Source organism: Vombatus ursinus, unplaced genomic scaffold, assembly GCF_900497805.2.
Source record: "Vombatus ursinus unplaced genomic scaffold, bare-nosed wombat genome assembly UNPS02014791.1, whole genome shotgun sequence".
Classification (NCBI taxonomy): domain Eukaryota; kingdom Metazoa; phylum Chordata; class Mammalia; order Diprotodontia; family Vombatidae; genus Vombatus; species Vombatus ursinus.
This window is the reverse complement of record NW_020954569.1, coordinates 2402036-2416899: the sequence shown is the minus strand read 5'-3', so window position 1 is coordinate 2416899 and position 14864 is coordinate 2402036. Positions and strand designations below refer to the sequence as shown.

Below are 14864 nucleotides of genomic sequence, written 5' to 3'. Positions count from 1 at the left end.
CAAGGAAATAGACTAAATGCAAAGTTTCAGTGTTGTTTTCTCTATCCAGAATTCTTATTCTTCAGGGGTAACAAGGTCAAGACCTTTCTTGAAATGTTTATCTGAACAATGGTTCAGGAGCTAGAAGAAGAATCACCATTCAAAAATGACACAAAAATGACATTCATGAATAGCTACAAATGAAAAAAGAACTAGGTAGCTCCAATAAGCCAAATTCTGAAGGATATTGAAAATATCTAGGAAAATGAGCCTTATCCTACCAGTAAAGAGTGTCAGCAGCTGGCTCACTTTTGTTTATTAAAATGACAGACACATACTTAATAATATAAAAATACTATTAAAATATATTCTTTTTGGACCATTGGGCATTACTTAATATTCTTGAGAAGATAATTGATTTAGAGATCTCTATTAGATCAAAATAATGACTACTGCTGTAAAATTGAAATCATAAAGCAACACTTCCCACTTGCAGGCATGAGCTCTCTATTTCCTAGCAATGACAGATCAAATTAGAGGATTACTTGTCTGGAAAGGGCAACATAAGATTGCTGTCTGTAGCTAAATAAAAACTGGTTTAAATGCTCATCAGTATTTGAAATGACATTGCTTCATGCATTCTCAATTTTTCAAAGAAATCCATAAGAATGATATAAGGTAGAATTAAAGAAATTGACAACTTAGATTTCATTATTATATTGAAAAATATGAAACAAGTCTTTATTCATTATTATTAGTCTTCATGAAAAATACTTCTGAAAAGGCTGTTGTTTAGAGTATTTTACTTTCATTCTTCTATCTGGTGGGAGGATAGAGAAAGTAGATTACTTGAGGTTAGGGACTCTTATCTTTATTCCAAATGCCCTGCACATAGTAGGTACTTGGTACATTTTCGTTGGATTGAAGAATCAGTCTTCTAAATGTTATGCTTGATGTAATCAGGTTTTTAAGAAATAAACATAAATTTGCAGAGTGTTTTCCTAGGCAAATACAGCAACATTCCTTTATCTGTAAAAATATCATTAAGTGAAAATAGAAATTCCCTTTCATTGCCCAGTTTATTTGTCCATTTAGTTTGTAAACTGAATTTTACTTATCTTTTTTTACATATGAACAAAATACAGCCAAAGAGCTGACAATTTCTAAATACATTTCAGGTATATTTTCTATATATAGTTCTGAATATGTAGATATATAAATCTTATATCATTACATACCATTATGAAATTTTTTTTTAAGATATGGCAACTGTGATGAGGACTTAAAATTCTTTTAACATATAATGGCATTTTTCTGGTCCAAATAACTTGAATACCAAAAGCCTTCTAAAAATGTGCCTGTCCTTCCTGACCCATATACAAAAAATACAAAAAGGCTCAGTAAATATCCTTGATAAAGGACATATTTACTGCAAGGATTCTGACATTAATTAATTCATTCAACAAATACTTATTGAGTATCTAGTATGTGTAAGTCACAGGGTCTCATTGCATGATTAGTTTAAGAAGTTCTTGTCTTTTTTAATGGAAGAAATTGTAAGAAAAAACTTTTTTACTGAACGTATTTAAAGTTAACTTCTGTTAACTCCATGTCAAAGATTATATTTGAAAAAAACTTACATTAGGGAATATTAGTTTAAAAGTGCCAAAACTCAAGTAATATGATCTGGGAACTTAAGTGGACACACTGTATGAGTGGTATGAAAAGTAATTTTTATGTATAAATTATACTAATACTAATGTAATATGTAAAGACTTTATGTAATACAATGCATTCAGATTTCCTGTGATTAAATTAAGTCAGCACTCAGTTTTTAAATTTTGTCTACCTTGAACATCCAATAGTTCCTTACCAGTGCCATGATGTCTGAAATAACAAGGACAATGAGGAAAAGGCTGTAACAGAATAAAAGAGTATTATATTGACAGATACACATTTACCAAGTTTTATTCAAATCTAGAATCCAAGTGATGAAACAATCTAATATCCTGTTAACTTCTTTCCTTGCAAAATGCTACTTTCAAGAGTTCATTATACTTTATGACCTGGTGACTAACTCAGGAGTGATAGATTAGCCTGGGAGACTTTTATTAAAAATTCTCGATACTGACTTCAGTGGCACAGCAGGAACATAATTTATAATGTACAAGCAAGAAAAATCATTTCTGAAGCCATAGGTATCACTAGAATTGTAAATTAAAGTCCTCTTACTTGAAAGTGTTTCCTCATTACATATAGTCAGCCATCTCACTGGTCAAATCAAGCTTGATACAGTAACAAGCTTAAACAAAGGATCTAAATACTGTCTGCTCAATATCAGTATTATAAAAAGAATTCCAGTCTATTTTAATTGACAAGTTTAAATGAATTTAGGCATGGACAGCTAAGAAACATTGCACATAACAAGTACACGTAAAATGCACAGAAATTTTCCCCTGAAAAAAAAAAATGAGATTCAGTTAAAGATGTGATGGGAAAAATCACCTCTCACATACTTTCAAGACTTACTGAATAGAGTCTGTGATCTTATCAGCATGGGTTATTCCATCCACTGGTATAGACTGCAGCTCTTCCTGTACAATTCTCCTTCCATACTCTACCATAGAAGAGCTACTCAAGGCAAGACTTACTGTCTTTGGGATTTTAATTTAGTACCTGAGCTCTATCTATTGTTTCTCCTTCTTGATGCATGATACACCCAAATCTTTTTCCACTCATGTAAGCCCTGGATGTCTCTTATGACACTTATAAATCATGGGCCTTTTGGGTTACTTATAATTTTGCTTCTTCTGAGATTGTTCTGATCAATGGTTCAGAATCATATATCATCAACAGGAGAACATGAGTGTAAAAGAGATGAGTTTCTGTGGCACAGAGTAACGTGGGATCAATAAGAGCACTGTGAAATTCCCCAAAGGTGATCCAACCCAAACTCAACCTCAAATTCAATTTTAGGTCCAACTCACTATCATTCTTCAATGCCCGTGCAAGAAACTCACAATTATAAAGAGAATGGACGGGGCTTACTTTAGCTACAAATTCCTCTGTTTACTATTTAAAATACTTCCCAATCCAGCTCTTGCCTATGTATCCAAATTTATTACATATTACTCTACATTACACAATCTATTATCTAACAGAACGGCCCCACCTGTTGTCTTGTTGTCTTACATATGGCAATCCACTTCCCAGCCTGGATGCAATACTCCCCGCCTCTACCTCACAGGGTCTCTAGGTTTCCTGAAGGTTCAGGTCAAGTACTACTTCCTACAGAAGGCCACTCCTGATCCTCTCTACTTCCTGCCCCCCAGGTACCAGTCCTTCTCTTCTGCGTATGTGTAGTTCCCTCTCTCCTCCCAATAGAATGTAAACTCCTTGCAGGCAGGCTTTGTTGTTGTTTTTCAGTCCTGTTGATTCCTGATGACCCCACTGGGATTTTCTTGGCAAAGATACTGGAACAGTTTGTCATTTTCTTCTCCAGCTCATTTACAGATGAGGAAACTGAGGCAAACAGGGCTGTGACTTGCTCAGGGTTACACTGCTAGTAAGTGTCTAAGTCAGATTTGAACTCAAGAAGACAAATATTCCTGATTTCAGGCCTTTTGAAGGCAGCTTATTTTTATTTTTACTCTTATTTTTGCATTTGTATCCCCAGTGACTAGCACTCTGACTTTTTTCAACTTGTGAATATGTGCAATAGTGCTCATACTCTTTTGTTATTTTCATCCATAATGTTTGCAAGTGAACGTTGTCTTCAAACAAATTGTTCTTGGCTACCATGCTTATCAACTTGTCAAAGATATCAAATGTTTGTTGGCTAAGGCAGTTTTGGGACTTTTTTCCTTTTCCTCATTGAATCTACAATTTTGAAGTAATTAAACTTCTGCTCCAACAGCAGTCCTGCTGCAATTCCCCATGACAGTATCATGGTGGATTGGTGACGTGGTTTCCTGAATGCCAAAAGAATATTCTCTGGCATATTCTAGAAAGGTTTCAGTCAGGGTCCCAGCAATGGTCTGTTAGCTGGCTGAAGAAGAGTTCAGTTTTGTATGAAAATGCAATTTATTAGCTATCAGATAATAGATGCCTTTGGTATGCAATCAAAGAAACAAAACAAAATAAAATTGTTCCTCACTCCTCTTTGGTTCCCTTCCATTTCCACAATGATGATGGTACCACAGATTATAGTAGAATGGTGGGAAAGGGGGCAGAGGGTGGTAAGACTCACAATTTTTAGACCATCTATAAGTTTATACTTAACTGGTGGTCCTTTAATGTGAGATCTTTGTACAATAAGGAATGAATTAATATGCTACTGGAAAAATTAATCTATATCAATATTGATGTAGTTGGCTTTACAAATGAATAAATGTCAAGTCTTTTATACTTTTAAAAATCAATTTCCCAAGTACGAGGTAGGAGAGATGTCACTAGATAGTTTGCCTGGGAATTTTAGTGGACTACAAAGTCAATATGAGCCAACAGCAATATTTGGTATTCAAAATGTGAATGCAGTCTTAGGTTCACCATAGGAGCTTTAAATTTCTCATGTAAAGCTGGAAGGGACCTTTTTTTTTTTGGCTAGGCAATGGGGTTAAGTGACTTGCCCTTAACTGTTATGTGTCTGAGGCCAAATTTGAACTCAGGTCCTCCTGAATACAGGGCTGGTGCTCTATCCACTGCACCACCTAGCTGCCCTCGAAGGGACCTTTGAGGCCAATGATTCCAAATCAGCTTGAAGTGAGAGGTGTATAGCCTAGGGCACAGAAGATGATAGTACCTCCGGACTCTGCCCTAGTCAGATCATGTATGTTAAGTTCCAGGTGCCATATTTTAGGAAGGACATTGAGCAGGAGAGTATGTAGGTAGGCAACCTGGATGGTAAAGGATCTCCAGATCATGCCATATGTGGACAATTGAAGAAACCCAGGGATGTTTAGACTGAGGAAAAGAAGACTTGGAGGGACATGACAGATGTCACCAATATTTGAATGGCTCAAATACAGAAGAGGGATTAGACTTGCTCTGTCCTGCTCTAGAGAGAAAGTGGCTGGAAGCTGTAGATACAAATTTTAGCTTAATGTAAGGAGTGTCTGTCTAACAATTAGATCTGTTTAAATGTAGAATGGATTATCTCAGGAGGCAGTAGGTTTCTTTTCTAGTTGGTTACTTAGTTCAGTGGTAGAAAGAATTCTTGCTCATGAATGGGTTGGACTCCAAGACCTTTGAGGTCACTTTGAACTTTGAGCCAGTGTATTTTTATAGAAGTTTAATGTGATATAAAGCAATCATCATGTAAGGATGTGAGGCAAAGCCCCTTCCTGTCATTAAGAATCACCCATTTGTAGTTTGTAAAGCACCAAAATTTGCAAAGATTATGGTCTTGCCCTGATATACATACTGATGTTTAAAAGCAAATGAACCCAGCCTTCCAGGCAGTTGAGTTACAGAACTAAGTAAAGTTGGTGGAGAGAGATTTTTAGAGTCCATTACCAAGGAGGCTTCTGCTGATTTCTGGCCCTTTCTGGAAAAATGCAGAGCAGTACCATAGGCCAGGATTTCAGCAGAGCCAGAAGCTGCAGGTGGTGGTGCCTACAGCAAAGCAGTGAAACAGAATCTAGTAGAGACTGTGAGACCAAGATCAGCAGGAGCAGTGAAAGAGCATCAGTACTCTGAAGTATCAATAATCAATCAAAACTCTGTGCTATCAGAAGTGTGACTTACTCCTACTCAAACATGCCTTGGCTGCGTGGGCTCCCAGTGCATATGCCTCTCTACCCATGAACTCCACAGGTATCCATTCTTTACACTGACACAGTAGGCATATATGGGAAAGTTGGCCCTAGATTTACAGGGGAAATGTTTTGCTGCTACTGTTCTTACCATGCCTTTTTAGTAAATGCCTTTGCTTCAGGCTAACTGTGTCCTTTGGCTAACTATAGACAAGGCAGGGACTCAAGAGCTATAGTTTTAAGACGGGAGACCCCCAGAGTATCTTGAACTCACAGCTGGGAACCCAACCTGTGAATTCTAGTTGAGGAGGTATCCTCAAAAGGGCACTACACTTAGATCAGTTTTCTATTTATTGCATAAGTCACCTTCTTCTCTTTATTAAAACTTCAACTCAAATTCCATCTCTCTCACCTAACCCAATTATATATAGAGAAAATGTCATGTCATTCCTCGTGTTTTATTGCATTTAAGTGACTGGTTGACAGGATTGTAACATTGCTTTAGACAAGGCCTGAGCATTCATTAAAAATGCAACTTCAAACACATAGAAATATTCTTCAAAAACACATAAATATCTTTGATTTGACTGGTAATGAGACTTGATATTTTTAAATAATGAGAGAAAGCAATTTTTAAAAATTATGGCACATCTCCGAATAATAACATCCAGATCTCTGGTCTAGTTTAACCTCATCAAGAAGAACATGTAAATTTATGCTAATATTACTTCTCTTTTTCAGCTTAGGATATACAGGATCTTGATTCAAGAATAACAAAACTCTACTAAGATGCTTTAATTTATCTTAAGTGTCTTTCAAGAAGGCTGATCAATCCTGTGCCAATGAGACCATTTTGCTAGTGGAAGGCAAATACCTCTGCTGACAGCTTCTCCTCCAGAGTCTTGACTGTTTAAAAGTGACTTTTCCAAAAAAATTCCCCAAAGCTTTGGAAGAATGCTTCCAACCCTATTTGCCAAATGCATGGAAGACTGAGAGGATATATGGATTATTTATGGCTAGAAAAGTGAAATAATGCTAATGTAGTTCTTCCAGGTCATTTTATTTAATATATCCTTAAGTAATGAGTCAAATGAAAGGAGTTCTTTAAAATCTCAGAACTCTAGATCCCATGGAGGATTCAGTCATTCTGGATAATTGAATTGTCTAGATAGCTTATGATTTGTCTCTTTCAGAATTAAATTTTAAACTTTTATTCATACCATGTGAATGGAGATCTTTCTAGAATATATTCTTTAGTTTTTTAAAAAAATATTTTTATCATGAATTAGAAAATTATCAATAAACAAGAGCATACCCATTTACAAAAGGCAGAAAAAGAAGACTGCTTGAAACCAAGAATTGGTAACATACAGCTTATTTTTAAAGAAATATATATTGAATTTAACATGGTGGCACCAACATCTTTTACTTCTAATATAGAAGATAACAAACATAATTTAACCTTTTTCTTATAAACTTTGGTCTATCATTATGATGAATGTTCAGTGATATGCTATCAGGATCTATTGACATGCATAGGATTTTTGCCCCTTTGCTTACTTACCTCAGACTATTAGAGTTTTGAAATCTTTATTTGCTTTTTATACATTTTAAAATCTCATCCTTTATTTTCAGGCTATCACCTCTTAGTCAGTATTGCTAATGTAACTGTCATAAAAAGCCTCTCTCTGTTGTATCTAATTTGTTGTTTGTAATTTGCTATTCCCTTAATAATAATGATGTTGATGATGATAGGTAGTATTTATATAGTGTTTTAAGGTTTACAGAGTGTTTTATAAATATTATCTCATTTTATCCTATCAGCCCTGGGAGGTAGGTGCTAGTATTATTCCCATTTTACAGATCAGGAAACTCAGGCAGGCAGCAGTTAAGTGACTTTTTTGGTAGTACAATGCTAATAAGTGTCTGAGGCCAGATCAATGTTTATTTATTATCGTGCTGTTTAGAGTAGCTCTTTACTACATGCATAATGCTAAAACTAAAAAAACACATGTCTGCAATGCTCCAAACAACTTATTTCCTTTATTGACAAAGTGAACCTCAACTGAATGAAAGAAAATCTTGAATTTTTGCAGCTGATAGTTTTTACATGAATGTACTAACAATCATATGAAACACCCCAAAAAACATTTATTCCCATCCAGTAAAAATGACCAAAAATGTTTGGCAACCATTACCTCACCTTTTTGATGAGAGTTGTGTTGTTACTTGAATTGCTTCAAAAGCACACATCACAAGAACAAAAGGAATTAAAATCTGTTTAAAACACAAAGGAGACCATGAATCTTTGAAGCATTTGTGAAGTAGTTCAAAACAAATCCCATTTCTGCTTATGCAAACTTTAAAAAAAAATCTCAATTCATCTTTGCAATGTACCACAGTACAGCAAACAGTGGAATAATCAGATGCTACCAAAAAAGAAGTGGGTAGAAACCTATTTGAAATGGCTTACAGTATGTTGACTACACTGATAAAAAAAAAATCTTCATTAGTCACTTTTATGCAGCACAAAAGATGAAAGCATCACCATACATTTCTATTAAAAGTCTATTAAAAGTCTTTGCTCTATTGAATTCACTAATGCAAATGTTTGAATTATGCCATCGAGAAGAAAATTATTCATGAACAATTCAGCACACTCAAGAACTTCCAGGTTGAAAGGGGAGGAAAGGGAAAGGATGCCAACAATGGGAAGAGATTAACAAGGCAAATCAAACAAATTGGGCAGGATGGTAAACTGGCAAAATAGCTCCCCAATTTCTTTTCTTTTGTTTGATATTTCTATGTTATCTTACAAAGCTATGTTTAAACAGTTCTCTTACTGATTATTCACAAATATAGAGTTGATAATATAAAAGTAAATGGAAAGACAAAGATGAGAAAAGGCTTCTAAGATTACATAGCCATTACTAGCACTATTCATAAGGATAAATACTTTAAAAAAAATAAGATATCAAAAAAGAAAATAAAGTTCTTGTAGAACCAACTTTTCCCAAAGCGACAGCTGACAAATATTATTTTCCTAATTATGCTGTTGTTGAACAACAGCAGAAAGAATAACAAAAGTAACAGCCAGCATTCATATAGCACTTTACAAACATCACCTCATTTGATCCTCACAAGAACCCTAGGAGGTAGATGCTATTATTAACCCATTTTACAGATGAAGAAACTGAAACAGACAGAGGTTAACTGACATTCACAGGGTCACACAGTTATTAAGTGTCTGAGGCCACATTTGTACTCAAGTCTTCCTGACTCCAAGTCCAGATCTCTATCTGCTTGTACTCCCTAGCTGCCCAGGAGTTACTTCTACTAGGTGTTTCCTGATCTCAACACTCCAACCATCTCTCACCTCTCTGTCTCTGCCCAGGCTGTTCCCCAAGCAGGGAGGGTTCTCCCCACTTTCCCTCAATCTACTAGAATGCCTACCTTCTTCCAAGGCTTAACTCAAGTACCATCTCCTATGTGAAACCTTTGCTTCTACCCCTCCTCCGAATTAAGTGTTTTCTTTCTCAACAAATTGCTTTATGGAGACTTATATGTGACCCTGTTGTATTCCCCCTCACCCCTGCTCCCTTCTACTCTAAGTTCTTTGAGGGGTTATTTAATTTTTGTTCTATCCTTAATTCTTAGTATAATGCTTAAACATTAAACATTAGTTTAAGCACTTAAGCACTTAAATGTTTTTTTTAATGAATTTAATTGCATTTGAGTTTGAAGGTTTATTGTGTTGGCCAGAATAATTTTTAAAAGCTGCTAACAGTCTTTTCCAAGACTTATTTATTTTTAAGTAGAATAAGGAGGTGAAAAAACAATCAAGCTTTGCTTAATGAAAATCAATAGGGAGTTAAAAAAAGTTTCAAGTTTTTCACAATACAGTAGAGACAGCACTGTGAGAAAAATGTGGAGCATCTTTTTGAAATTTATTCTATAATATAAAGTAGGTTTTTAAGCAGATTGGGAGAAGACACCCTCTGTAAATATGGTACTTAGAGTCAGAACTAACAAATAAATAATTAGGTATCAATCAGTTTTACACAGTAAGTCTTGCAGTTCTGGGGGACATAATTTCAGATAAAGAAGTTAGTGGTTACATTGAAAAGAAAAGTAATCAATACAAAAAAGGATTCTGTAAATTGTAAAAGACCCATCAGATAAATGAATCACAAAAGAAAACCTTTAAGTCAATACAAACTCCTCTAGACTAGAGGTCCTGAAGCTCTTGGATAGCTATTTAAGCAGATCCACTTATTAACTCTTAATGACTTTCATCAAATTCCTGGACTTTTGATTAAACATTTGCAGAAAAGGCATGGCTTCTTAGAGATGCACAACCCTACTGGGGGTGGGGGGGAGTAGGTCAACTGGGTCTTCCCTGACTTAAAGCTCATCACTGGGGCATACTTTGGAACTAGAGCTGGGTAAAATTCCTAGGGGTAAGACAGTTACAAAGTTTTCTAGTGAGTTTCTGTCACCTCTACAAAGTCTCCTTATGCCAATCTGAACCCTTTTAGTCCAATGGATTTGTACTGGAGTAAGAGCTACTCCCATCACAGAGAGAACCAGTCTAGTGTACCAAGTTCTAATCTTCTTCCCAGGGACAACTAAATGTCTGTGATTTCACAAGAGGATATAAATCAGGCTGTTTTTTGTATATGCTCTCAAAAAAGACATGATCTTGGACTAAGATATATTACTGGGTCCCTGAAAGAGTGTCATTAGCAAGTATAATCACTAACCTTCCACATCACCAAGGATCCCATCATAAAGGGGCTAAACACAGTCAGGAAGCAATACACAGAAGAAGGATCAAAGCTGAGGAAACATCAAGAAGAAAAAAGGATCACTGGAAGGTACAGTGTATTTATAAATATAGTATTTACTAAAATGCATTTAAGTGAATTCACCAAATGTTAAGTCTTATTCAAAATATGAGTATATTTACTGTTCTAAGAGGCTGTTAGTTTTATGATATTAATGTTATTAATAGATGACTGGTCAAACAATGTTATTGTGGGGTGTCTGAGACATTTTTACAAAGCAACAGGTCAGGGCAACATTAACAATTTATGTAGGTAGTAGAGGCTGACTTCAAAAAGCTTAGGTTCCTTCCTTTTCTGAGTAGTTATTTCACAAAATTAAGATAGCACTTTCATATACGGCTTTACATCTGCTACATTAAACAAAATTGTCACCAGTTACGATGCCTTTGTAGAAAGAGTATGAAAGATTACCTGTTAATAGAAGCTATGTTTCCAGTCCCAAAAAAGGCTGTTACTATGAAGAAAACCTAGATAGAGCTAAGGAAAGAATCAGATAAGTCAGGAATGAGAACACCCAGGATCCCATCTTCAAAACCGTGGGGTTATCTTAGACTCTTTCCTCTGCATAATCTTTCATAAAGTCTCTTTCACATCCAACTTCTCCCCTTTTATTTCCACTAACACTATTCAAAGTATAGGCCCCTCTTTGCCACCTGCTTAGACTCCTGCAGTAAACCTCCTGGCAATTGTTCCCACCTTCAGTCTTTTTTCCCATCCAATACAATGCAGACTAAGTCATCTTATGCACAGACAAGAGTTCCTCTTAAAATAGGTATTCTTGACAAGAGTTCTATGAACTTGTTTTTAAAAAAAATGAAAATTTTATTTCAATAAAATTGGTTTCCTTTGTAACCTTGTATATTTTACTTTGTGCATTTAAAAACATTAAAAACATAAAGAGGCCTACGGTCCATAGACTCCACCATACTGCCAAAGGTGTCTATGATAAAAGAAAGGTTAAGAACCCCTGTCCTAAAACTTTTACTGACTCCCTACTCCTTAGCAAATAAAGTTCAAACTCCTAAGAGCAGCATTCAGGATCATCTATGACATGGCACTATCCTACCTTTCTACTATTTTCTCATACTCTTCCTCCTCCTCCTCCTCTAGTTTTACTGCAGGTGTTCCTGACTCTAAGGTCAGCCCTCTACTCACTATACCACCATGCCTCTGTTAGAATGTAATGTTAAAGAGCTGTTTTGTAGATGTTTAGAAAAAGAAGCAGAGATCACAAAGAGGGACCACAAAGTAGGAAACATGCCAGACTAACCTTATCTGAAAGTCAGTACTCTTAAAGAATGTGAGGAACTCTGACATACTTGATCTTCCCGGATCTTCATATTGTCCCTCTGAGGACCCTCATTTTATGGATGAGGCAAAAACGGAGGCTCAGAGACATTAATTCATGGTTACAAAATTAATGATTGATAATGAGGAGGAAGATAATAATAATAATAACTATTAGCATTCATACAGTACTTTATGGCTTAACAAGTGCTTTACACATGTAATATCATTTAAGACTAACTACAACCCAGTGAGGTAGTTGCTATTATTAACCTCATTTTGCAGATGAGGAAAGTTGCAAGGCTGAGAGACGTGAAAGTGCCTTGCCCAGGGTTACAAAGCTAGATATCATCTGGAGCAGGATTAGAACTCAGTCTTCCTGACTCCAGGTCCATCACTCTGTCTACTCCTTTAAGATGCTTCTCAAATTATCAAATATCAGAGTTGAGACTCAAACCCAGGTCATTCTTGACTTTTCTGCATAGAGGAAGAGGTCCTAGACTAGGAAGCCAGAGGCCTGGGTTCTAATACATTTTCTACCACTAACCAGATGAGTTTTAATGGAAGCACTGAAACTTTCTGAGCTTGAGTTTTCTGTCAAATTAAGAGGTTTGGAAAAGATCTCCACACAACTACTTAAAGACCTGTATCTGTAATTGATTATAGGACATCCTCACCCAGATGTCACACTGGATATTCCTGGTACTCAAAATGTCTCAAACTGATCTAATTTTCCCTAAACCTGCTATTCTTTTTTATTTGATCACTTGCCTTTATGCTAGGACATAAAATTCACTGAGTTTCTCCCGTTCAAAATCTTGGTGTTAACGTTTTAGTTTTTACTCTTCCTTAGCTCTCATATATAATCAGGTCTAACCATGTCCTACCCCCTACTCAATAAACTCCAGAAGCTCCCTATCACCTCAGGATCAAATACAAAATGCTCTTTTTGGCATTCAAAGACCCATAACATAGCCCCCTCCTATCCTTCTTATATCTTAGTTCCTGTCAAGTACTTTTCAACCCAGTGGCGCTGGTCTCCTGACTATTTCACAAATGAGACACTGCATTTCTCAGCTCTGAGCATTCTTTCTGGCCATTCCCCCATGCCTGGGATGCTCCCCCATTTCATCTCTCTCTTCTGGGTTCCCTGGCTTCTTTCAAGTTCCAACTACAATTTCATCCTCTAGAGGAAGCCTTTCCCAACCCCTCTTAATTCTGTTTTCCCTCTTTCACTTATTTCCTATTTATCCTGTATATAGCTAGTTTGGACACATTTGTTTACTTGCTGTCTCCCCTGTTAGACAATGAGCTCCTTGAGACAGGGACTGTTTTTTGCCTCTTTTTGTATCCCTAGCATTTAGCTCCATAGTAAGTGTTTAATAAATAGTTACTACTTGACTAATCAGTTATCGCTAAGTCCAATCAGCCACCTCTACAATATCTTTCACACCCATTCTTTTTGGCTTCTACTGCCGCAGTCTTAATTCTTATAGCCTGCCTAGTCTATCTCTACAGCCTCCCAACAGGAATTTTCACCTCCACTCCAGGATGGTGGTGATTGTGCCTTATTTAAACTTTGTGATCTGTATTTGTGGAGGGACACCAACACTCAAAAGATCATGGATCCTCAAAGTACTTGGGTAAAGCCCCATTTAACACTTGAACTGTTCAGAGCTCCTTTCTCCTCACTGCAAGTGTTAAAGGAGAGGTTGGTTGACCCTTGTCAGAGAGGTTAAGAGAAGGGCTCCCCTTAGAGTCTTAATGCAATGCTGCATTGTTAGTTTTCAGATGTTGTGCCAAGAAAACGCAGACTTTGGGAGCAGCCACATCTGGAAAAGCTTTGTGTATGGGCCCATACTGGACTGTATGTATTTTATCTGAGATTTGGCTTCCTCACATCTGGAGCTCACCTCCTTGTGCGGCACATGATTAGTAGTTCTGGCCATAGAAGCTCATTTTAAAACACTACTAAATTGTGGAAGCGCTGTGATCTAAATCAGTCAAGGGAGTACCTATATGGATGAAATAACAGATCCTCAAAGTAAGAAGAAGATATAAAATATGAATGTAAGCTCCTTAAAGGCAGGGACTATTTTTGTGTTTTCTTTGTATTTTCAGTACTTGGCACAGTGTCTGATATAATAAATGCTTGTTGGTTGATTGATTAAAATGGATATGTTAGGCAGTGGAATAGATAATCACTAAGGCAGAGGTTCTTAACCTAGGGTCCATGTAGAGATTTCAGATTGGTGAACTACTTGGATACAGAAAAAAAATAAACCTTTATTTTCACTGATGTCTAATTGAAATTTTGCATTTCTTTCCATTTTGAATGCAATCTGAATGCAAAATAGTCTTCTGTGAAGTAGAATCTGTGGGCTTCACCAGACCACAAAATAGATTCATAACATAAAAAAGTTGAGAACTTGATCTAAAATCTTTTCTGGTTCAAAAAACTCTCCAATTCTAAGATGTCAATTCATATAGTATGAAATGTGAAAAATGAAATTCTGTACTCATCTAGATTACATGACTCAAGTACAACACATCTTTTCAAAAGATATTTATTGTAGGACTTACATTGCCTCCAAGATATATTTAAAGGAGACCAGTTAGGACGCTCACACTAAGACTTCAGAGGGACAAGGGGAAAAAGCATTTGCAAACTCTTCTTCCAATTTACTTCCTGGAAAGGAACAATAATCGCTTCTTTTCACTTGTTCTCTGTGCTAATGGCTAACCATTTGACTTTTCTATGGATTATGTTGTTTATTATCTGGAGATAAGAAATCATAATTAGAGATACCAAAGGCATAAGAAAAGCTTATCACATTTGGCCAAATTCATTCTTACAGTATCATTTGTGGGTCACTTGATAGAATATTGGGGGTCCTAGTTATTTAAGTCTACCTTTTTTTTAGGTAGGTTAAGATTTTGGAGCAAGAGGAATCATAAGCAGTATGCTGTTTCTAAGTTTTCCAACTCAGTAAAGTGG

At 36.1% G+C, this 14864-nt stretch overlaps 1 protein-coding gene across 6 annotated transcripts in view; it reads right to left on the bottom strand.

Annotated features, from left to right (window-relative positions):
- The window catches only part of PIGN (phosphatidylinositol glycan anchor biosynthesis class N), a 225864-nt gene that overhangs the window by 14548 nt on the left and 196452 nt on the right, over positions 1-14864 (bottom strand). For all 6 annotated transcript variants that reach the window (XM_027868736.1, XM_027868738.1, XM_027868740.1 and 3 more), the window contains 4 exons: positions 10991-11046; positions 10496-10571; positions 7936-8009; positions 1853-1895 (listed from right to left, as the gene is read on the bottom strand). In XM_027868736.1, coding sequence (XP_027724537.1) covers positions 1853-1895; positions 7936-8009; positions 10496-10571; positions 10991-11046 — 249 coding nt within the window. The remainder of the gene's footprint in view (positions 1-1852; positions 1896-7935; positions 8010-10495; positions 10572-10990; positions 11047-14864) is intronic.